This window comes from Leptopilina heterotoma, unplaced genomic scaffold, assembly GCF_015476425.1.
Source record: "Leptopilina heterotoma isolate Lh14 unplaced genomic scaffold, ASM1547642v1 Lhet_27, whole genome shotgun sequence".
NCBI lineage: Eukaryota > Metazoa > Arthropoda > Insecta > Hymenoptera > Figitidae > Leptopilina > Leptopilina heterotoma.
The window spans coordinates 1,948,902-1,971,639 of record NW_025110978.1 but is presented as its reverse complement, the minus strand read 5'-3'; the positions used below and the strand labels follow the sequence as shown (position 1 = coordinate 1,971,639).

At 26.2% G+C, this 22,738-nt stretch overlaps 2 protein-coding genes across 9 annotated transcripts in view; one reads left to right on the top strand and one right to left on the bottom strand.

Moving 5' to 3' along the window:
- The window catches only part of LOC122503737 (neuroligin-4, Y-linked), a 134,683-nt gene that overhangs the window by 9,846 nt on the left and 102,099 nt on the right, over positions 1 to 22,738 (bottom strand). For 3 of the 6 annotated variants that reach the window (XM_043614401.1, XM_043614400.1, XM_043614402.1), the window contains 2 exons: positions 9,878 to 10,414; positions 1,386 to 1,675 (listed from right to left, as the gene is read on the bottom strand). In XM_043614401.1, coding sequence (XP_043470336.1) covers positions 1,386 to 1,675; positions 9,878 to 10,174 — 587 coding nt within the window. In that variant the 5' untranslated portion in view covers positions 10,175 to 10,414. Of the gene's footprint in view, positions 1 to 1,385; positions 1,676 to 9,877; positions 10,415 to 10,567; positions 11,266 to 22,738 lie in introns of those variants that run through there. The other 3 variants (XM_043614399.1, XM_043614404.1, XM_043614403.1) reach the window with 2 other exon arrangements.
- The window catches only part of LOC122503739 (neurogenic protein big brain), a 28,116-nt gene continuing 21,826 nt past the window's right edge, over positions 16,449 to 22,738 (top strand). Inside the window, exons 1-2 of one of the 3 annotated variants that reach the window (XM_043614406.1) lie at positions 16,449 to 17,186; positions 20,822 to 20,948. In XM_043614406.1, the coding sequence (XP_043470341.1) occupies positions 16,877 to 17,186; positions 20,822 to 20,948 (437 nt within the window). In that variant the 5' untranslated portion in view covers positions 16,449 to 16,876. Of the gene's footprint in view, positions 17,187 to 18,496; positions 18,773 to 20,821; positions 20,949 to 22,738 lie in introns of those variants that run through there. The other 2 variants (XM_043614407.1, XM_043614408.1) reach the window with 2 other exon arrangements.

The following is a 22,738-nucleotide window of genomic DNA, read 5'->3' as shown; positions in this document are numbered from 1 at the left end:
TAAGCTTTAATTTAAAAAAAAAATTACTTAATTATCTTTATTTGTTTCAAAGTAATAATAAAATGAAAATAAAATGACCTAAAACTTCAATACCTAATTACTTCAAAAATAAAATTTTTTTTTGAAAAATATTTTAGGGGGAAAAAGTGTACTCATATATCTACTAAAAATCATAGATAACTTGAAAATTGGAGATAAAAATTTTTCAAGTGGCCGGTTTCACTTATTTTGACCCAATAGTATTTTTAAAACAAATATTATTTAATCATTGTTATTTTTCCATATGATTTAAAGTTTTCAAAAATATCAAATTTAAACCTTTTTGAAATTCAACAACTTATAATAATTAATAAAGATGATTGAGTTATAAAATCATTATTTTATATTATAAAAAATATTGATAGTGTAACTTCTTTAAAATTGTTTTCATCATTTTAATTCAATTATTATATTCTAGAATTTTGAACTAAAATTCTTCTATAAAATCAATTATTTTTAATTATATTTGAAAAATTATTTTGAGAATTTCCAAATTTATTTGATTATAATTTAATATTTTAAGAAATTTCGATTATTCAGAAATTCTTCAATTAAATATATATTATAAAATAAAAACTTCAAATAATTTCAAAAGAAATTCAATTAAACTTTTTTTAAAAAAATTAATTCTTCAGAATTGTTAGTTAAAAGTATGAAAAATTCAGACTTTCAAAGATTTTAATGCGAAACCCTTTCAACATTCAATTATTTCTAAAAATTCATGCTATAATGCATTTAATATTCAATTATCTAAAATTTTAATTGAAATTAATTTTTAAACCAATTTTTATTAGAAAATTCTACGAATTTAATTATTTAAATAAAAAAATAAATAATTTATTGAATAATTCAATGTTTCTTAAAATTGAATTCTCATAAAGATTTTTATCAACAAGTTTTTAAATAATTGAATTCTTTTGACTAATTTTAGTAAAACTTTAAGAATAATTACATTTTTCGAGAAATTCGATTAAAATTGTATTAAAAATAATTGAAATTCTGCGATGAGTTTTATTATTTATGAAAATAAATGAAATCCTAAAAAGAATTTTATTGTTTATGAAAATAATTGGACCCATATAGAAAATTTGATTATTTGTATGAAAATAATTGAATTATTGTGAAGAAATTTATAAAAATTTTGTAAATATGTAAATTGAATTCCTGTGAAATTTTTATTATTTTTGAAAATAATTAATTGTTTGCGTAGAATTTTATAAAAATTTTTTTTAAATAATAGAATTTTTTGGAAAATGTTATTTTTATTTTTTCTGTAAAATCGTGAAATGTGCGCTCGACCCCTTTTGTCATGCCATCCAACAAATACATTTTTCAAAAATACGCACCGATGAGGTCTCGGGGGTTTAAATCTTCCCTCGCCAGTTGGAGGCAATGCATAGGGTATACCAAGGAAAACATTAACATCACGAGTGACTCTTTCAACAGTTTGACTCCATGGTCTATGTCTTGATTCAGGTGTGTCGTACAGATAAGTTTTGAATCCTTGAATTTGTCCATAATTCGTTTGAACAAATATATCACGATCTAAATTCTTCGAATCAGATCTTTCCTTTCCCTGAAGATCCGATCTCCAACCTGCCAAAACGCCCGGCAATGGAAATCGTGGCGTAGTGTCCTTTAAAGAGAAAAAAAATATTTACATTTTATAATTCACCATAAACATTAAATTCACATTAATAGTTTAGTTTCACCGTTCTAGTAATTTTTTTTTCAACAATTGTCAATGGAATACTTCTAGTTCACAATAAGCAAGGCTTAACGATAATTAAGTAATTATCGCATTGCATGAAGTCACTGTAGCAGTCAGTTTAAAATACTCATCATAGGAATAGAATTTTTTTGTTCATGATTACAAGGGAAATTCGTCATTATAGATTGTGGGATTTTAGTAAAGTAGGGAGAAATATTAATTTAATGCCAGAGAAAAAAAACTATCTTAATCGATTTAACAATTAAAAATTTTTACTTATTATTTATTCTTTAACTTATTTCCCCTATTTATTATTTTATTATTATTTTATTCAAAAACCACTTTTATTATTTTCTTTTAATGAAATTTCATCAAAATATTTCTTTTTATGTATTTCTTAAATTTTATTCCTTTTATTTTTTATTCTATTTTTATTTTTATTTTATTCAAAACACACTTTTATTATTCTTTTTTAATTAAATTTCATTAAAATATTTTATTTCTTATATTTTTTATTTCATTCAAAGTAAACAAAACTTTTATTAGAATTTCAATTCAAATTTCACAAAATTATTTCAAGAATTGAAAGAATTACAGTTTTAATTTTTAGAAATAATAAATAAATAAATAATTGAATTCCAAAAGGTTTTATATTAAAAGTATTTTGAAAATTTTTAATTCCTGGTGGACAAATAAATAACAATAAGTATTTAAATATTTGTTAAACAAAACTTAATGAAATTTGACAAATTTTATTTAGAAAATCTGAAAAAATTAGTTTTTTAAAAAATAGTAATTAAAATTCTTTGAAAATAGTTGAATTCCCGAAAATAATTTCCAAAAAATTGAAAAACATGGAAATTTTCTTAAATTTCATTAAAATAAATTTTACATTTCAAAGAATTATATTTTCTCACTTTAAAAAATTATTTTCAAATTTTATTGTATTTTTTGAAGAATTGTAAGTAAATATTTATAAAATAATGAAATTTTACAAAAAATGTTGTATTTAAATAATTCAATTATCGTTGAATTCTAATAAGAATTTATTTAAAAAAGAATTATAATTAAAACCTTGAAAAATAATTGAATATTACAAGCGTTATAACAGGAATTTTAAGGAATAATTAAATTTTTATCTCAAGGTTTTTAAAATTTTAAAAGGTTTTAAAATTTTTAATCTTTTGAACATTTTGATCGACGTAAAAATATAATAATATATAAATTATTATTTAAAAAAATTGACTTTTGTAAAAATTGCAGTTGTAATTTTTAGAACTAATTAAATTTCAAAAGTCTTTACATTGAAGTTATTTGAAAATTCACTTAAAATAAATATCAATAAGATTTTAAACATTTGTTTAACTAAAATTAAGGAATTTTTGAATAATTTAATTTAAGAATTCTAAAAAATTAGGTTTTTGAAAAATTGTAATTATACATTTTTTTTAAGATAATTGAATTTTAGAAAACAATATTAAAAGTTTTGTTAAATTTTATTGAAATAAATTTTATATTTGAAAGAATTTAACTTTATTACTTTTAAAAATTGTTTTGTCTTGTATTTTTGAAGCATTATAATATTTCAAAAAATTATATTTTTTGAAAAATAATAAATTTTGCGCCTAAATTTTTTTAAAAAAGAAAGTTTTTGTAACTAAGAATGGGCCTCAAAATTCCACGCGCGAGTATAGGTATTCTAGTATTAAGTAATTAAAATTTTTTAAAAATTTAAAAACTGTTGGATTCAGAGGTTAAGGTCGATATTGAAATACTACGGGATTGAGAATTAGACAATTTATTGGAGATCGATGTGAACGAGTTGGATAACAAGATTGTACTGAGCAAGAGTGGTAGAGCGTAGCTCTCGATCATGCGCGGTATAAATGCATAGACAGGGGCGTAGCTTGTGTAATTTTATTGTGTATATTTAATACTTCCCCTCAAGCAAGATCATGTCTTAAAGTCATTATTTAAAGTTTGTTCTATTTTGTTTTTCACTTCACATCACACTTTATTTTATTTATTCAAATTTTATATTGACATATATTTTTTTGTTCACGTATATAGTTTTCTTTTTTTTATAACTATTTACTTTAGGTTTTTTATTTGCGTTGAATTTAAACACTTATTGCCCTTTTATAAAGAACTCATTCCAAACTTAGACAAACACTTTTGATGTTTCGGGGCAGAAAGTCCTTTCGTAAAAACGTCTGCCATCATGTCATTCGTCGGAACGTAACTCACGGATATTTTGCCTTCCTTCAAAGCTTGTCTCACATAGTGATGGCGAATCTCGATGTGTTTGCTTCTCGAATGAAATATCGGGTTCATGGCCAATTTTTGTGCTCCTTGGTTGTCGTTGTATATCGGGATGGTGTTTTGATTTCCCATTCCAATTTCGACTAGAAATCTTAAGAGAGAGGCAGCTTCCTTCGCAGCTTCCGTCAGCCCCATGTATTCGGCTTCTGTGCTCGACTGTGCCACCGTACGCTGTTTCCTGGCTTCCCAGGTCACGGCACCTTTTGCCATTATGAAGACGAATCCGGTGTAGGATCTTCGGTCGACAGGACACCCTGCCCAATCTGAATCTACAAAGCCTTCGATTAATTTAGTACTCTTTTCATACCTTAATCCAAGTTTCGTCGAACCCCTCAGGTATCTCAAAATCCGCTTGGCAGCCATCCAGTGATCCTTGCCATTGGAGTTGTTAAATTGACTCAGGTGATTCACCGCGTAGGCTATGTCTGGTCTCGTTCCGATGGCGAGGTACATCAGGCACCCTATGAGCTCTCTGAAGGGGAAGATTTCGGTTCCTTCGGTTTCAGATTCGTCGATTTTCCTCAGCTTCAATCCTGGATCTAGTGGAGTGGATACTGGCCTTGAATTCTCCATTCCGAATCTCTTCAGCACGGTTTCGATATATCCTGATTGGGACATTTCCAAAAATCCATCACCTTGGTGGAATTCCATTCCTAAACAATTTTTAATTTTCCCCAGGTCCTTGGTTTCGAATTTTTGTCCAAAAGATTCCTTGAATTCCGATATGCAGGTGAGATCGTTTGACATTATAAAAAAGTCATCCACGTAAATTGCTACAATTAAAATGTTCTGATTAATTTTCTTGATGTAAACACAAACGTCAGCATCCAATGGTGTCAATCCTAGGATTCGTAGTTCAGCGTCGAGTCTTCTGTACCACTGTCGTCCAGCCTGCTTCAGACCGTAGATGGATTTTCTTAATAAACAAACTTGATTACCTTTGTGTATTTTCTCCAACATTATTCGGGCTGTTCCTGCAGCATCTTCTCGACTTGATCGCAATTTTTCCTTTCTGATGATCACGGGTAGCATCTCTTCCAGCAGTCTTGGCACTTCCATGTAGACGTTCTCCTCCAGGTGACCATTCAGAAACGCTGTGGTAACGTCCAATTGATGTATGACTAGGTCATGTTCAACAGCAAGAGCCATCAATATTCTCACTGATCCAAGTCTGACCACTGGGGCAAACGTTTCATTGAAATCGATTCCGGGACGTTGGGAGTAACCTTGACCTACAAGGCGAGCTTTACGTTTTTCCAGATTACCTTCAGCGTTAAATTTGTTTCTAAGCACGAGTCTGTTGCCGACGGTGGAGCAGTTGTCAGGACGATTCACTAGATCCCAGGTGCGATTCTTGATCAAAGATTCGAACTCTTCTTGAATAGCACAATTCCAGTCGTCAGCGTCACTACCACTTAAGGCATCCTTCATTGAAATTTCCTCGGCTATATTTACAAATTCAGGATAATTTTCCGATGATCCCTCGATATGGAAAGTTCTGTGTACTTTTCTCGGTCGACCTCGAAGTCCAGTTCTGACAAGGCGTGGTCTTCCAGGTAATCGTCTCTCTCCTTCGATTGGTACGTATTCCTCGATGTGTTCCTCTTGTGGAAATTCGAATCCAAGAAAATACTCGTCGTCGTCGTCGTCGGAATTATCAATATCACGAGGGTTCACGATGTCGTCTGCTCTCGACTTTGTTGCTGAATATTCAATCTCTACCCAGTTCTTTGCTTTGATGGGATCTTCATCTTCTTTTGTTTCCAGAGATTTTATCGAGATGAAATCGTCGAACTTTTGTTTTGGAAGAAATTCATTCATTAACTTAATGTCCCTTGAAATTTCGATTTTCTTTTCTTCGCTTAGCCAAACTCTGTATCCCTTCGTTTCAGTCGAGTAGCCAAGAAAAATGCATTTACGAGCTCGAGGTTGCAGTTTTCCTTTCCCAGGTGATTTGTCCAGTGCATATCCTTTGCACCCGAAGGTTTTCAAGTGAGATAAATCGAGGCGCGTTCCTGTCAACAATTCCAGGGGGATTTTTCCATTCAGGCTTCTGGAGGGACATCTGTTTCTTATATGATTAGCTGTGGATACAGCTTCCGCCCAGAATGCTGGTGGCAAATTCGAGTCGATTAGGAAGCATCTCGCCATTTCGATAAGGGTTCGATTTCGTCGTTCAGCTACCCCGTTTTGTTGTGGAGTATGAGGCACTGTATATCTTCTCGAAATTCCGCATTCGTCCAGGTAATGATCCATTTCCGCGTTTCGATATTCCCTGCCATTGTCCGATTGTAGACATTTTATTTTCTTCCCGGTTTTATTCTCGATCATGGACTTATAACTTTTGAATGCTTCTAGAAGATCACTTTTTCTTTTTAGAAACTTCACATCACAAATTCGAGTGGAATCCTCGATAAAAGTCACAAAATACTTGGCCTTGCCTATGGATTCCGTACGCATAGGCCCGCATAAATCCGTATGCATTAATTCGAGTAGGTTTGTTTCACGTGATGAACTTTTCGGAAAGGGTTTCTGTGTGAGTTTTCCTAGGGCACATGTTTCACAAAAACCGAGTTTCTCACTATCACTGATTTTGATGCCTTGATTTTTCATCACACTTTTCACGTCTCTTTCGTTAAGATGGCCTAATCTGTGATGCCACAATTTTAATTTCTGATCACTGTCACTTTCGGGTAAAACAACACTCGCGAGTTCCGAAGGTTCGTTCAGGTAATATAGTCCGTCGATTCGTTGGGCAAACAATTTTTCCGAACCATTTTTGTCACTAATCACAGCTGAATTTCTTCTAAAAGTCACTTCGTAACCATTGTCCGTAATTTTTCCCACGGATATCAGGTTGGTTCTTAGATCGGGAACTAGGAGGGTATTGTCCAAGTTAAGAGTTTTCCTTTTGTTGTTATCGTTCACTGATATCTTCACTGTACCTTTGGCCTCTACTGTTGTTGTTGCACTATTGGCCAAATTCAGTTTGTCGGTTATGCACTTTTCACTGTTGATGAATTTCTCTTCCTCATAACACATGTGAGAAGTGCATCCGCTGTCAAGACACCACTTTGTTCCGGATCTGATTCCTTCTGTTTTCAATGCGGATTCTGAGTTCGACGTTATCAGAAATCCCATCTCTTCTGCTTTGCTCGCGTTCTCGGTTTTCTTGTTTACTTTTGAGTGACAGTCGATCGCCTTGTGACCCGGTTTCCTACATTTGTGACACTTGTATGGAAAAGGTTTGGGATCTTCTTTATCGACATTCGGTTTCTTTCCTTTCCATCCTTGCTTTTTAAAGTGACCGCGGTTGGCGCTGCTCGCCAACATGGCTTCCGCTGAATTCTCTCGTTCACGATGCGAAGATTTTCTGGCGTCACTCTCTTCAATAATTTTTATTTTCAGAGATTCCGGCTTGGGTAGATCGTCGCGCGTTTCAATAGCGCAACGAAAGTTCTCGTAGCTAGGAGGAAGGCTATATAACAGCATGATGGTTAACAAGTCCTCGTTAATTTCTACCTCCATCTCCTGAAGTTTGTCAACGGCGTCAAAGAAATTTCGAATGTGCTCGCGCACGCATTCCTTTTCGGCCATTTTGTGAAGCATCAACTGTTTAAGCAATGTGGCTTTTCGAGCGGGTCCTTTGCTTTGGTATATGCTGTGCAGTTTTTCCCATACATCGTTTGCGGTGTCACACACTTTAATTTGCTTCAGCTCGGATGGGCTGATAGCTAGAATTAAATCCGAGTGTGCTTTCATGTCCGCAGCGTCCCAAGCACGTGCGGCCACCGCCGACGCTTCGTTTCCTTCTACGATTTCCGGTTTCTTTTTTGTTCCATTTACGTACTCCCAAGTGTCGTTTTTCACGAGCAGTGCTCGTACTTGGAGTTTCCATGTATCGAAATTGTCCTTCCCTAGCGCTTCGATACGTACCGAGTGCGTGGAGCTCATGATTCCGAATTTCACACAGAGTCACGCTTCCCCTCGAACGAAAAACTACCGTATTTTCCGCGAATTATTTTACTTTCGATTATGTTAATAGTACGCGTTATTCTGGGCCCATAACCTGTTGGATTCAGAGGTTAAGGTCGATATTGAAATACTACGGGATTGAGAATTAGACAATTTATTGGAGATCGATGTGAACGAGTTGGATAACAAGATTGTACTGAGCAAGAGTGGTAGAGCGTAGCTCTCGATCATGCGCGGTATAAATGCATAGACAGGGGCGTAGCTTGTGTAATTTTATTGTGTATATTTAATAAAAACTAAAAATTAGGTAATTTAATTATTAAAACTCAGAAAGTAAAGAAAGAATTATTTTGTATTGACATTAAAATACTACAATGAAAAATAAATATAAATTAAATTTTCAACAAAATTGTACAATAAAATTATAGGTAACATTAAAAAAAATTAAATTCTTTTAAAGAATTTCTTTAAATTTTTTTTAAACTAATTGATTTTTTTTTTAATAATTTTAATTGAAAATTTTGAAAGCAATTGAATTTTATTAAAATTGTATTGAAAATAATTGAATTCTTGCGAAGAATTTTACTATTTATAAAAATAATTGAAATGTTTCGAAGAATTTTATAAAAATATTCAAAAATAATGAAATTTTTTCGAGAAATTAAATTAAAGTTGTTTCGAAAATAATTGAATAAATTTCTTTATAGAATTTTATTATTTTTTGAAAATAATAGAATTCTTTCAATTTTTTTGACGAATATATTGAAAAATTGCATTGAAAGTAATTTAATTTTCACATAGAATTCTTTAAAAATGTTTTGAGAATAATTGAATTATTTTTAGAGAATTTAAAAAATGTTGTTGAAATTGAATTTTATGGAAATTTTTGAAAATAATTAAATTTTTTCGTGTAATTTTATTTCAATTGGATTAAAAATAATTTAATTCCTGCAAAGAATTTTAGTATCAATAAAAATAGTTGAATTGTTTCTAAGAATTTATTAAAATTTTAGGAAATAATTGAATTTTATGAAAATATTTAAAAATATTTGAATTCATCCGAGAAATTCAATTAAAATTGGTTTGAAAATAATTGAATTCCTGCAAAGAATTTAATATTTATAAACTTAATTGAATTCTTGAGAAGAATTTAACTATTTATAAAAATAATTGAATTTTTTCGAAATGTGTTAAACATTTTTTAAAAAAATAAATTCTTCCGAGGAATTCAATTAAAATTGTTTTGAAAATAATTGAGTTTTTGTAAATATTTTACTGTTTAAAAAAATAATTGAATTCTTTCTTGAAATTTTATTAAAATTTTTGAAAATACGTACAGTAATAATTAATTGTGTACTTAATAAGTGAATTTTTGAAATTTTGATTATGAAATTATTTAAAAAATTTATATTTGGAAATAAAAATTAATTATTTATTAATTGTTGACGAGTAGAAAAAATATTCCCAAGATAAAAAGTTTTCATATTTAAAATTTTTTAAAGTATAAAGTTAGTTAGATTTTTATTTTTTATATTTTTCTATAAAAAATAGAAAAATAATACAAAAAATAAAAATCTAAAGAACAAATTTGGAAAAAACTCTTAAATAGAAGAATAAAAATTAGTTTTCTCTGTCCGGAATTTAAAACCCGTCTCATCAGAGGCATTATCAAGCAATTATGCAAGCCCTTTGAAAATCTAGGGCAAACAAACGAAGAGGCAGTCAACAAAGAAGCACTTGTCAAAAATTCCTCCACTCTCGTTTAATTATATCACTGAATTTCTAGACAAAACTAATGCACATTTAAATTAAAATTAAAACACTACTCACTCCAGCTTTATAACGATCTTCAGGTAGACGTTGATTTCCCTGATAATAAGGATTTTGAAAATCAGGTTGAATTGGATATCGTCTGTCCTTATAAATGTAGGTTTGATAATCGGGAATATTTTTCGATGGAACATAGACGCCCTCACGATTATAATATCCACCGCTTTGGGGATCACGATAACGGGGAAATTGATATTGTTGATAAGTGTCCTGTTGTGCGTAAACAATCGTCGTCACCATGAAATAAAGAGAAAAAACAATGTGCCCCGTCAAGGCGTGTTCCTGACGAGCAGCCATCTTGCTGCCGCGGTGCGGTCACAACACCGCTGAGCTATCTCCTCGCCGCGAGTCATCCACAAGTATACTGTATACTGTATACTCACTCGCACTTATTGAAAGTCCAAGAACCACCTTCGAACGAAAGGGAAAGGCATTTTGTTGTATAAAAGTCAAACAAGTAAAAGTTACACACGCCGCTGCAACACGTAATCAGGGCCAACTTTAAAAAAGCTTGTACACGTTTCACTGCGAGTTTTGCTGCAACAAAGAAAAAAATAAATTCAACTAATATTCATTTTTCAAAAATATTCTACCGATTCTATATTTTTTATTTATAATAATTTCAAAGATTTAAAATAATTAATTTACAATTTTCCTAAAAAAAGGTAATAATTTTGAAACGAATTTTACCGTTTCGAACAAGTGGAAATAAAAAAAAATGTGCTAAAAGTTCCTTGTCCTTATCATCACATAAAACTGATATTATAAGCAATTTATGAAGCTTTCTCGAGTATAACACTTATTAAATACTCATTAGTCACTCCAGATACATCAATTTCGACGTATAAATGAGTAATGCACTTGTGAATCACATTCTTGTTACGTATAAAATGAAGAAGGCACTGTATGTTTTATTGTTATTTTATTGACAAACGTCGTTGTAAACTTTGTAAACAAAAGTCTGTGAGACTATTTTTTATAGGTTATGTTATCAGGGTTGTTTTGAAATTTTGACAGATGACAGTTCTCGACTCTTACAAAGAGGGGAAGTTTTCAAGAGGGCGCGGCGGCGGAAATGTCAAATATTTAGGTCACTGTCCTATTTGAATTGAACCAATAATAATGTCACTATTACAAGGAAATGTAACGAGAGATATGATTGGCCGTCCACGCCTATATTTAATGAATGAATGAGCGTACGTCGTAGAGTAGTATAGTAAAGAAAAATAGTACACGCACACTTTCAAAATATTATTGTTAATGAATTTCCTTGTTTGATTGAAAATCTTAAAAATACACGAGAAAAGAAGTAGGTAATTAAAAGGCACATTTTTAACAGCAAATCTCATTGATTCTTTCGATTCTTTAAAAGAAGAGAAAGAAGACTGAATATAACAGTAATTTTGATCAATATAATAATAACAATACAAAGGTGATAATAAATGCGAAGTATAATAATAATAATAATGATAATAATACAAAGTTGATAAAAATGAATACGAAATAATTAATAATAAATTGATAGTAAATCGTAAATGAAAAAAGCAGGTAATTTTTTAATTAATTATTAAGATTAAAACTATTTTATTTACTACGGGAGAAAATCAACCTCAAAACTGCATTACCGACAGGGGTAATAGACAAGCAACCCTTCATACACCGTTGTATGTTTAGAGAAACTTTGCTTTTTTTGTACATAAAAATGAAATGCAATAAAACTAAAAATAAATAACAATATATTAAAGAAATGTTACTATTTATTAAAATAATTGAAATCTTGGTATTTAATTTAATTAAAATTGTATAATTCTCATAAAGAATATTCTAATCAAAATTTTTCAAAATAATTTAATTTTTGAGAAGAATTTTATTATTTAGGAAAAAATTACATTTTTTCAAAATATTAAATTAATTTTTCTTCTTATAAAGAAATTTACTGAAATTTTTCAAAATAATAAAATTTTTGTGAGAAATGTTAATAAAATTCTTTAAAATAATTAAATTCCTACAAAGAATTTTAGTAATTATGAAAATAATTCAATTCTCATAAAGAATCTTATCAAAAATTTTTAAATTAATTAAATTTCTGAGAAGAATTCTATGAAAATAATTAAAATCTTGCTAAAAATTATATTAAAAATTTTCGAAAATAATTGTCGTTTTGCAAGGAATTTAATTAAAATTGTTTCGAAAAATATTTCAATTCTCATAAAAAATTTTTATCAAAATGTTTTACAATATAATTGAATTTTTGCGAAGAATTTTATTAAAGTTTTAAAAATAATAATTACTTTTAAAACTTTGATAAAATTTAAAGCAAAAAATCAATTATTGTGAAAAATTTTCATTAAATTGTGTTTGAAAAAATTTTCAAAAACAATTTCAATTATTTTCAAAAATTTGGTAAATTCTACGCAAAAATTCAATTATTGTGAGAAATAGTGATTAAATTGTATTAAAAAATATTTTCAAAAACAATTTCAATTATTTTCAAAAATTTGATAAAATTCTTTGCAAAAATTCAATTATTGTGAAAAATTGTGATTAAATTGTATCAGAAAATATTTTGATTTTAAAATTTCATGAAATTCTACGCAAAAATTCAATTATTGTGAAAAATAGTGATTAAATTGTATTAAAAAATATTTTCAAAAACAATTTCAATTATTTTCAAAAATTTGATAAAATTCTTTGCAAAAATTCAATTATTGTGAAAAATTGTGATTAAATTGTATCAGAAAATATTTTGATTTTAAAATTTCATGAAATTCTATACGCAAAAATTCAATTATTGTAAAAAATAGTGATTAAATTGTATTAAAAAATATTTTCAAAAACAATTTCAATTATTTTCAAAAATTTGATAAAATTCTTTGCAAAAATTCAATTATTGTGAAAAATTGTGATTAAATTGTATCAGAAAATATTTTGATTTTAAAATTTCATGAAATTCTACGCAAAAATTCAATTATTGTGAAAAATAGTGATTAAATTGTATTAAAAAATATTTTCAAAAACAATTTTAATTATTTTCAAAAATTTGGTAAAATTCTTTGCAAAAATTCAATTATTGTGAAGAATTGTTATTAAATTGTATCAGAAAATATTTTGAAATACAATTTCAATTATTTTTTAAAATTTCATGAAATTCATCGCAAAAATTCAATTATTGTGAAAAATTTTGATTAAATTGTATTTAAAAATATTTTCAAATTACAATTTCAATTATTTTTAAAAAATTGATAAAATTCTTCGCAAAAATTAAATTATTGTGAAAAATTTTGATTAAATTTTTTATGAGAATTGAAATATTTTCAATACAATAATTTCAATGTAATTCCTCGAGAAACGAGGAAAACAATAAATAATTATAACTAATTAATAAAATTGTTAATAATTGAATTTTTTTAAATTTTGAATCGAAAACTATTCGAAAATTGAAATTAAAATTTGAAAATAGAAAATTTTTTTAATTTGCAAAATAATAATAAATAAGTAATAAACTTATGAAAATGAGTAAATTGTAGTTAAACAAATTTTGTAAGAATGTAAATAACAATTAAATAAAAATATTACAAATACAAACAAAAAAAGTAAATAAAATAAAATTGTAGAAAAAGGGCAATATATAAATCAAATTAAGTATGCAAAATCGTTAATATATAAATACAAAGAAAGCAAGAAAGAATAAATACAAAAAAAATTCCCGTATTTTCATTTTTGAAAATTTAAATTAGGAACCCCCGCGTCTTTTTGATAATTTGAATTTAAATCATCAAAATAAAAGTAAAATACCTTTTTCTTTGAATGAGAAAATGAGCATACAATTTGAATAATTAAGTATATTAGCGTAAATAATAATATTAAAGAAAAAAAGAATAAAAGAAAGAAAGAAGATAATATTCAAAATTAAATGACAATGCATATACAATTTTATTGAAGCTTTTGAATCGACGAGTGAATTATTTTTTCCACATGTTGGTTCATGCATAATCAACAACAGCATCAGAAAAAGGTTTCATTATACTCGAGTCTTTATCTTAACAGCTTTACATACTCGTGTACATATACATATAACATCCTCTTAAAATCGTCACGCTTCAAACATCAGGGTCCTCTGGGGTCACTTTCTCAGAATCGGAGCCAAGTCAGTTGAATAAAAAATTACACACAGAAAAAAACGAATTTAAAAGAAAAAAAAATAAGTGAAAAATTCAAACACCCACGGAAAGTACATCAATTTATATGTATATTTAAGAAACTCAATTTTCCATATTTAGGAAGCATTTTGTATTTTCTTCTCTCTTTTTCAATGTAAGTAAAAACAATATAAAAATCAAAGAAATAGAGGAATAAAAATGTAAATAACAACAGTAACAATAAATTATACAAATTGTTCACTTTATAAAAGCCTTTAATAAATCATCTTAAATTAAGGTGAATTTAAAATAATTTATTTTCATTTCTTTTTCGGAGATAATTTTAAGTAACTATATACATAAAAAATGCAAAAGACAATCTGAGATAATTTTTAAGTAGCTAAAATGTGACAAAAAAGACAATTTACCCGCATTTATTTTTGTAATAATTTATTGAGAGAAGGAAAGAAATTTGTGTAAAAAAATAAAAAAATATAAAATTAAAAATAAAAAGACCAAATGAGAGAAACTACATGTAAATAACAAATAATAAATAAATAATAAAAGTGAATTTTAAATCAACCATAAATTATGTTTGAATTAAATATATTATTTTTATAAGTGAACCAAAAAATATGTTTGAATTAAACTTAAATTTGTTTGACTATATAGCAAAGATATTTTAAGTTTGATTTAAACAAACTTTGTTTGAATTAAATATAAATCGTTTTCTCAGTGAACAGATAATTTTTTGAGCCAAATTTTCTTCTATTTCTAAAAAAATTTTTGTTTAAAAATTCTAATTTCAATGGTTTAAAAATAGTTCAAATAATCGGTAATTCAGAATTTCCAAATTAACTTGTTTATAATTCAATTTTACAAAATTTCGATTATTCAGAAATTCTTCAATTAAATATTATAGGGTCAAACCTGCTCAACTGTGTTAACACAATTTCATTGATTTTCTAAAATGTTAAAACTTTTATGAATTAATGAATTAATGAAACTTACACTGATTACACAAAATTGTTCATTCTTTTAAAAGAAAATAATTGAGTACCTGAAAAGAATTTTATTATTTATAGAAATAATTGAATCCCTTTAAAAAAATTTACTATTTATGAAAATAATGAAATTATTGCGAAGAAATTTATAAAAAATTCGTAAATAATTGGATTCCTGTGAAAATTTTGTTATTTGTGAAAATAATTAAATTTTTGCATATAGAATTTTATCAAAAAAATTTTTTTTAATAATCGAATTCTTTTAGAGAATTTTGTTGAAATAGTATGTAGATACATATTTGAAATTCATTGAATTGAGGAAAATTTTTGAAAATAATTGAATTTCGGAGAACAATTTCATTATTTTATTACTTTTTTAAAATAATTGAATTTCTGCAATCATATTTTGTAACTTCTCAAAAATTCAATTTTTTAGGGTTTTTAACTAAAATTCTTCTATAAATCCGTTATTTTTAATGATTAATTAAATATATTTATATATTAAAAAATTTAACTAATTTCAGAAAAATTTGAATTATTTATTAAAAAAATATCAAAAATCTAAGTTCTTTAAAATTTCTTATCAAATTCATTCAAAATAATTGAAATTTTATAAAATTTCAAATTGAAACCTTTTGAAGTTCATTGATTTATAAAAATTGTAAACGCATCTCTTTTAAAATTCAATTAATTTTGAAACATTTAAATAAAATTTTTCAATAAATAATTTCTAAGTAATAATTTTATGATATAGTATTTGAAGAATTAAATTATTTAAATAAAGAAATTATTGTCAGAAATAGAAGAAATTGAAGGTTTTGTACATATTAGATTTCGTGATAATTTCACAGTTTATGAGGCAAACAAAAAAGACACCAAACTTCAGAATTTTCTTAAGAATTCTCAAAAAATTTTTTTCAGTACTTTTAGTAAAAATCCCTGACTTTTCCCTGATTTCCAATTTTCTATATAAAGAAAACTAAAAGAACTAACAAGTATAAGAAAAATATGTTAAACTGTATTTATTCTTTCAAAGTCATTAAACTCCCATCAAACTTATCAATTCGATTCGATATCTCTGCCTTTTTTCGGAAGTTATAATTTCAGAAAATTTTCATCTCGAGACAGATGCACCGAGAATATAAACGACCTATAGAGGGTGGGGGTGGATCGGTGGGGGTGCCATGCACTCCATCGAGGTCCACTTGTTTCGTGTTCGGATTTCATTCCCACTCGAGAGCGCGTTGCCGAACTGGCAACATCGACACACCTCGTTTCTTCAATTAGTATTTTTAAATAAATAAACAAACATTATTTATTTATAAATTAAAATACCACTAAATCATTAATTTATCAATAAAAAAAAAATTATTTCATTTTTTCAAGTGAAAAATTTGAATGAATTCTTTAAATTAATAGATTTCTTCTTTCATTTTTCTTGTCTTTTTTCCGTTACTTAATTTTTAAGAAACTTTTTCTATGAAAGAAATTCTTTTACAATAAAAGAAGAAAAATTGTGCAAAGTATCATAATCGAAATTAGTAAAATTTGTCAACGGAAAACGTGAGTGATCGGTAAAGAACTTTTTACGAATGATCAAAATTGGCAATTTTGGAAAAAAAATTTCTATAGTGAAGGGACAATAGTTGAATGTTATTTTTAATTAATTTTTTTTAAATTCGAATAAACGAATTATTTATTTGTAATAACAAGTTGAGAATTTTAAGTGATGTTCGTTGTTAAAAAAGACGTTGATAGTGAAGTGTGAGTAAAAGAAGAGAAAAATATTGTGAAGTGCAACATTTTTTGTTTTTGCTAAAGAAAAAGAAGAAGGAGAAGAATTTTTTTGCGAAAAAATGACGGAGCCGTTACCGAGGGATATGGATGCACACATTGTGACACTTTTAAGTAAAATTTCAGCTTTGAGGGATAATAATAATGAACTTGTGGTGCAAAGAAGACCGTCGATGTCGATTGAAGTGTGGAGTCTAGAACTTTGGAGGGCCGTTGCTGTCGAGTGTTTTGCAACTTTTCTCTTCAGTTTCGTGGTTTCCGGTGCAACAAACGCCTCAAATGTTTATGGCAGTGGATTATCTGTCCTGTCCACTGCTGTAGCCGCTGGGCTTGGCATTGCAGCCATAGCCCTTATTTTTGGGCCCATTAGTGGTGAGATTCTTTTATCCAAACATTTTTCCTCCAATCTGACTACTTTTGTTTTTTTTTAAACTTAAACTATTTTTTTCAATATTGTAATTTAGTGTTTTTATTTTTTATTTTAAATAAGATTTTTGTAATATAATCTCTAAATTTGAATTAGCAAAAATATTTAGGTACTGATTTAAATTACTGACTGACTTTTTGCTTTTGAATTAGTAATTTTTACTAATAAATTAGTACTTTAAGTATTTTAATTTTTTTTATATTTATTATATATTTAATTAATTATACATTAATTTTATATTTACTTAAAGTTTTATATTTTATTATTTTATTTTATTTAATTAAAATTAATTAGTATTGTAATTTACTAAGTATTAAATTTACTGATTCAAAAGCAAAAATTCAGAAAATAAATTAAATTAGTAAACATTTTTACTAATTCAAATTTAAAGAGTAGAAAATTAGTTCGTTAGTTAGCAAGATCACAGTTAGTCCCCTTTTTTACCTATTCCCCCAACCTTTTTTTAAAAAAAATTCTTTTTCTTCTAATTATCCCCTAAAATCATGCATTTTGACCCCTCCCCCCCTTTTTTTATAAAAAAACTTATAAAATAAAATTCATTAATTAATAGACAAAATATAAAATCTATTAACATAAATAAATAATAAATAAAATTAACTTAGATAAAAACTGTTTGTATTTGATATTAATAGGCATGAAATCATTAATTTGAATTAAATAAATTTTCTTTTCAACTGCAATAGTAGAATTTATTTACTTTTAGGGAATACTGAATAGTCCAAAATTGAGTGCAATTTCAGACAATTTTGATTTTATTGCAAAAATAGTAGAAATTATTTTACTTTCTTTGCATAGGAAAAGCGTCCCCCTCCCTCCTCACTGAGCGTAGTGTATGGTGGGAAACCGCTTCACTTTCCACTTTTGCTCGGCTATCTTTCTCCAGGAATTATTTAGTAAATTCTTCAGTAATTAAATTAAAATTAATCTAAAATATTTAATTGAAACAATGGAAGATTTCTGAATGACAATTAATGCAATGGAAAAAAAATTTTTAATTCAAATAACCGATTACTTGTCTATTATCAAACAAATATTTATTTGAGTCGAATGGAATAAATAAAGAACAAAGAATAAGAAAACAAGCATAACAATCTTGGAATTTTAAATTATCAAAATTGACTTTTAATTACCTATTATACCAAATTTCTTTTAATATGATTTTAATGTCCCTTCCTTTCTATAAATAATAAACTAGGAATTTAATTTTCCCTAAAAGAGGAAAGCATTGAAAGAAACTTGTTTAAATTTATTTCAGTAATTGAAATTGAAAAAAAAAGAGGAGAAAAACTAATTTTCTCCTTAGGGGGGCAATATACTGAGGTGCCTTGAATTTTCAATACAATTTAAAATTGTATTCTTTGAGACGAGATAGTGTTTAAGTAAGATAAGATCCTTCAAACGAGGATATATCGTATATATTTCTATTGTAGAATCGTTTGTGGTGAGCCCTCATGGTTTCTCCTCTCGATTGGCTCGTTAAGTGATCGTTACGTATTAAGTATATTTGTATGTACGTATATGACAATTTGAGCCGTTGGTTTTTTTGTTGTTGTTGTTACACTGTCTTTCACAGTATTCTCTTATTTGTCTATTTAAAACTGTTTCTCTCTTTTTCTCTTTCTCCTTTTTTCTTTCTTTCTCTCTCACTTTGACTCTATTTCTCTCTTTCTTTTTTTCTCTTTTTCTCTCCTTTCTGTCTTTCTCTCTGTACTTTTGATCCTATGAAATTTTAAATTAGTCTTCCGAGAGCTATCTAGAAATGCGTTTCAAACACTAATTGACTAAATTATTGTAGTAATTCGTAGTTATCCATTTTATTCTTTCCTTTCCCTTTTCACATGAAAAATATTTCCCGCATGTGTTTCTATTATTCATAATTATATTGTATTAACTAAATTTATAGACATGAAAAAAATTTATTTTAATCAAATATTTGATAAGGTACTTGACAACTTAAATTAAAATAAAATCTAAAATTAATTTATTTGATTCAAATAAACGATTATTTGCGTCTATTATCAAATATAAATATTTATTTAAATCTAATAATGTTTATTAATAAATCAATTAAATAGTATTTGCATTCAAATCACTAAAATTATTATTGAATTGCTATAGAAATACAATTTTTCTGTTTCAAAAAAAAAAATGATTTGAGTCAAATAAAAATTATTTGATTCGAGTAAATATTTATTTGATAATTGGCAAGTAATTCCTCATTTGAATGAAATAATTTTTTTTCAATGAAACCGCATTGAAATTTTTAAAAAGCTTATTATTGTGCAAAATGTGGATATTTGATTAAAAGAAAAAATTTTTTAATGAGTCTTTCTCTAATCAAATATCCATATTTGAAAAATAATAAACTTTATAAAAAATTTAACTCGGTAAAGATGTAGAGAACCTGTTTCTTAATAAATTAATTATTAATTACGAAATTGTAGCAATTTAAAACGTATTTCAAAAATAGCATTAATTTCCAGCAGCTAACAGGCAAATAAAAAATCAAAACTTGAAAAAATAACTTTTATTATCAAGTCAAATAAATTTTATTCGACCAAATAATTGTCTATATCCAAAACAAATATTATTTAATTTTTATAATGGAAAAAACTTTACCTGCATTGAAAAAAATATTTGATTCAAATATAATTGATTACTTGTTTAATTATAAAATAAATATTTACTTGAATCAAATAATTTTTATTTAAGCCAACTAAATGGTATGTCTTTCAAATACTGAAATTATATTGGTTCAAATACCATTTAATTAACTCAAACAAAAATTATTTGATCCAAATAAATATTTAATTAATAATAGTCAAGTTAATCAGTTATTTGAATCAAATAATTTTTTCAGTAATAAACAATATAATTTTTCCGTGATAGCATTAAATAAAAATTAAAAATTAATTAATTTCTTTTCTGAGATATATAAATAGAATCTATTCTTCTCTTTTATAGATATTTCCCTTTTTGTTAATTTATTATTTTATTTAAAAAATGAAATAATAATAAAATATTAATATACCTATTATTTTTAATTTTGATTTCATTTTTACTATTAAATTTTTTATGTTCGTTTTCGTTAATAAATAAAATATAAATAAATTTTTATTCAATTTTAATTATCCCTCCAATTATAATAATTATTTTCATACAACAAAATCCGTTATAACAATTTTCGAGATACAACAAAATCTTTCGGCGGTAATAATAATATTCGAGAATATATATAACAAATTTTGTTAATAATATTAATTTTCGAGAATCATATAACAAAATTTCGCGTAATGATTTTCGAGAATGTTGCATATACAAATTTAATGCAATTAGTTTGTTTCATAATAATGATTATGTGTTATATAGTATAATATAATAAATTACGTAATAAAAAAAACTGTATACAAGTATATTTATTAAAAAAATATTCAAGAAAATAAAAAGAAAAAAAAATACTCAATATTTATTTATTCCTCTTCTTTTTTGATTTAATAATAATTAATTAAATTTTAAAAAAGCAACAGGTTTCTTTAAAGTAAGTTTTTATTTATTATAGGGGGACATGTAAATCCTGCGGTATCCGTGTCCTTTGCTTTGGCCAACAGAATATCACCACTTCGAGCTGCCCTGTATATTGCAGCTCAATGTGGTGGCGGAATAGCAGGAGCTGCCATGATGTATGGGTAAGTAATTAAAAACAACATTTTTTCACAATCCCATTATAGAAATAGTTATCAAAATTTTTCCAAATTTAAAAAAATTATGAAAGTATTAACGATTTGTTTAGTTTTCTTTATAAAAATTATGTTAATCATAATTTTTATTTGCAATTCACGTGAATTATTGAAATTAAACGAAATTTAACTAAAAATAGTTCATTGTTGGTAATTATTATTAATTATAATTATTAATGAATTTTTTTGTTAAAACTGTTTTCTGTTTTTTGATTATTTTGTAACAAAAAGGGTTTAAATTTTTATTGAAAAATAATTAAAATAATTGATTAATAGGTATTACTACTATTCATTATTATTATTATTATTATTATTATTATTATTATTATATCTGTCTATTAAAAAAAAAGAAAAAAAATCTACTTATTTATTAGTATTATTTAATAAATAAAAATAATCGAATTATTAACATTTTTCTTTTCATTCTTATTATTGTTTATTAATTAACAATGTTTAATCAAAAATGTGATTTTAATAAAATTTATAAAAATTTAATTAATTTTATTTTTAAACCGGATTAATTATAATGATTAATTATACACGCGTTAATGCCATAAAAAATTGAATATTTATTACTTCCCGAACTCGACTGTTTGACAGTTTGAAAAAAGAACGATTCCCTTCTTCTTTTTTTTTGCAATTGATTTTTGGAATAATTAATAAAATGTTAAAAAGAAAACGAAATAAGGCACTGGTCATTTAAAAAGAGCAGCTGCGAGATATGGAATTTGAGAGTTGAGCTGAGGCATTTGGTCAAACTTTATATAAAAAAAAAAATGAAAAAAAGTCGAGTGCTTTTTTTCTTTACAAGCGCTTATTCGAACGTGCGACATAAACGCGAAAGCAGGTTTTTTGACGTTCTATACGCTGTATATTATATGTGTTCCTTATTATACTTTTCTTTCACTCTGACACTTAAAAATAAAAGTTGCTTCTCTCGAATTGTCCGAAATACCGAAAGTTGATCTGAATCTTCAGAAAAAAAAAATTAAAAAATTTCTTTGAATGGGGCCAATTTTTATTATTTAACTTTCTTTGTGAATGAGGAAAAAAAGAACCACGTTGATCAAAAATGCTAATTTTCTTTTATATACAAAAATTACGTTTTCAAAATGGAAGTCGACCAAATATTCAAGAGTATATTCAATATATAATGTGGTGTTAAATTTATATATTGAGAAAAAGAGTGTCAAGTTACCCTCGTGGGAAGATGGAATTTCTTTAATTTAGAAATAATTTTTTTAAATTTTATTCAATTCTAAATTAAAAGAAAAAAATTATGAAAGTTTTTCACTGAATTAATAACTTCCGCAGATAAAATAAATCTTTTATTCTAAATTAAATCTAATAAAATTTCTAAAAGAAAATAAAATTTAAAAAAAAGACAAAAAAAAATTTCTTTTATAAATTCAAACTATAAAAAGAAAAATAAAGCAAAATTTTGAATGGATTTAAAAAATGATTTGAGGTTTAAAATTGTAAATGTTTAATTCAAATATTGAATCTAATAAAATTTCCAGTATTTCAAGAAAAGAAACTTAAAGAAAAATTTAGAGAGAGATTTTTAATTCAAAATTGAAAAGGAAAAATTAAAAATAAAATGAATTTGTCCTACAAACCTAAATATTTGATAAAAAATAATAAAATTTACAAGAAAAAAAAACTTTTGAAAAAATAGAGACAAAAATTTGTTTAATTTAAAAATGAAAAAGAAATATAAAAAAAATAATCTGCGTGGC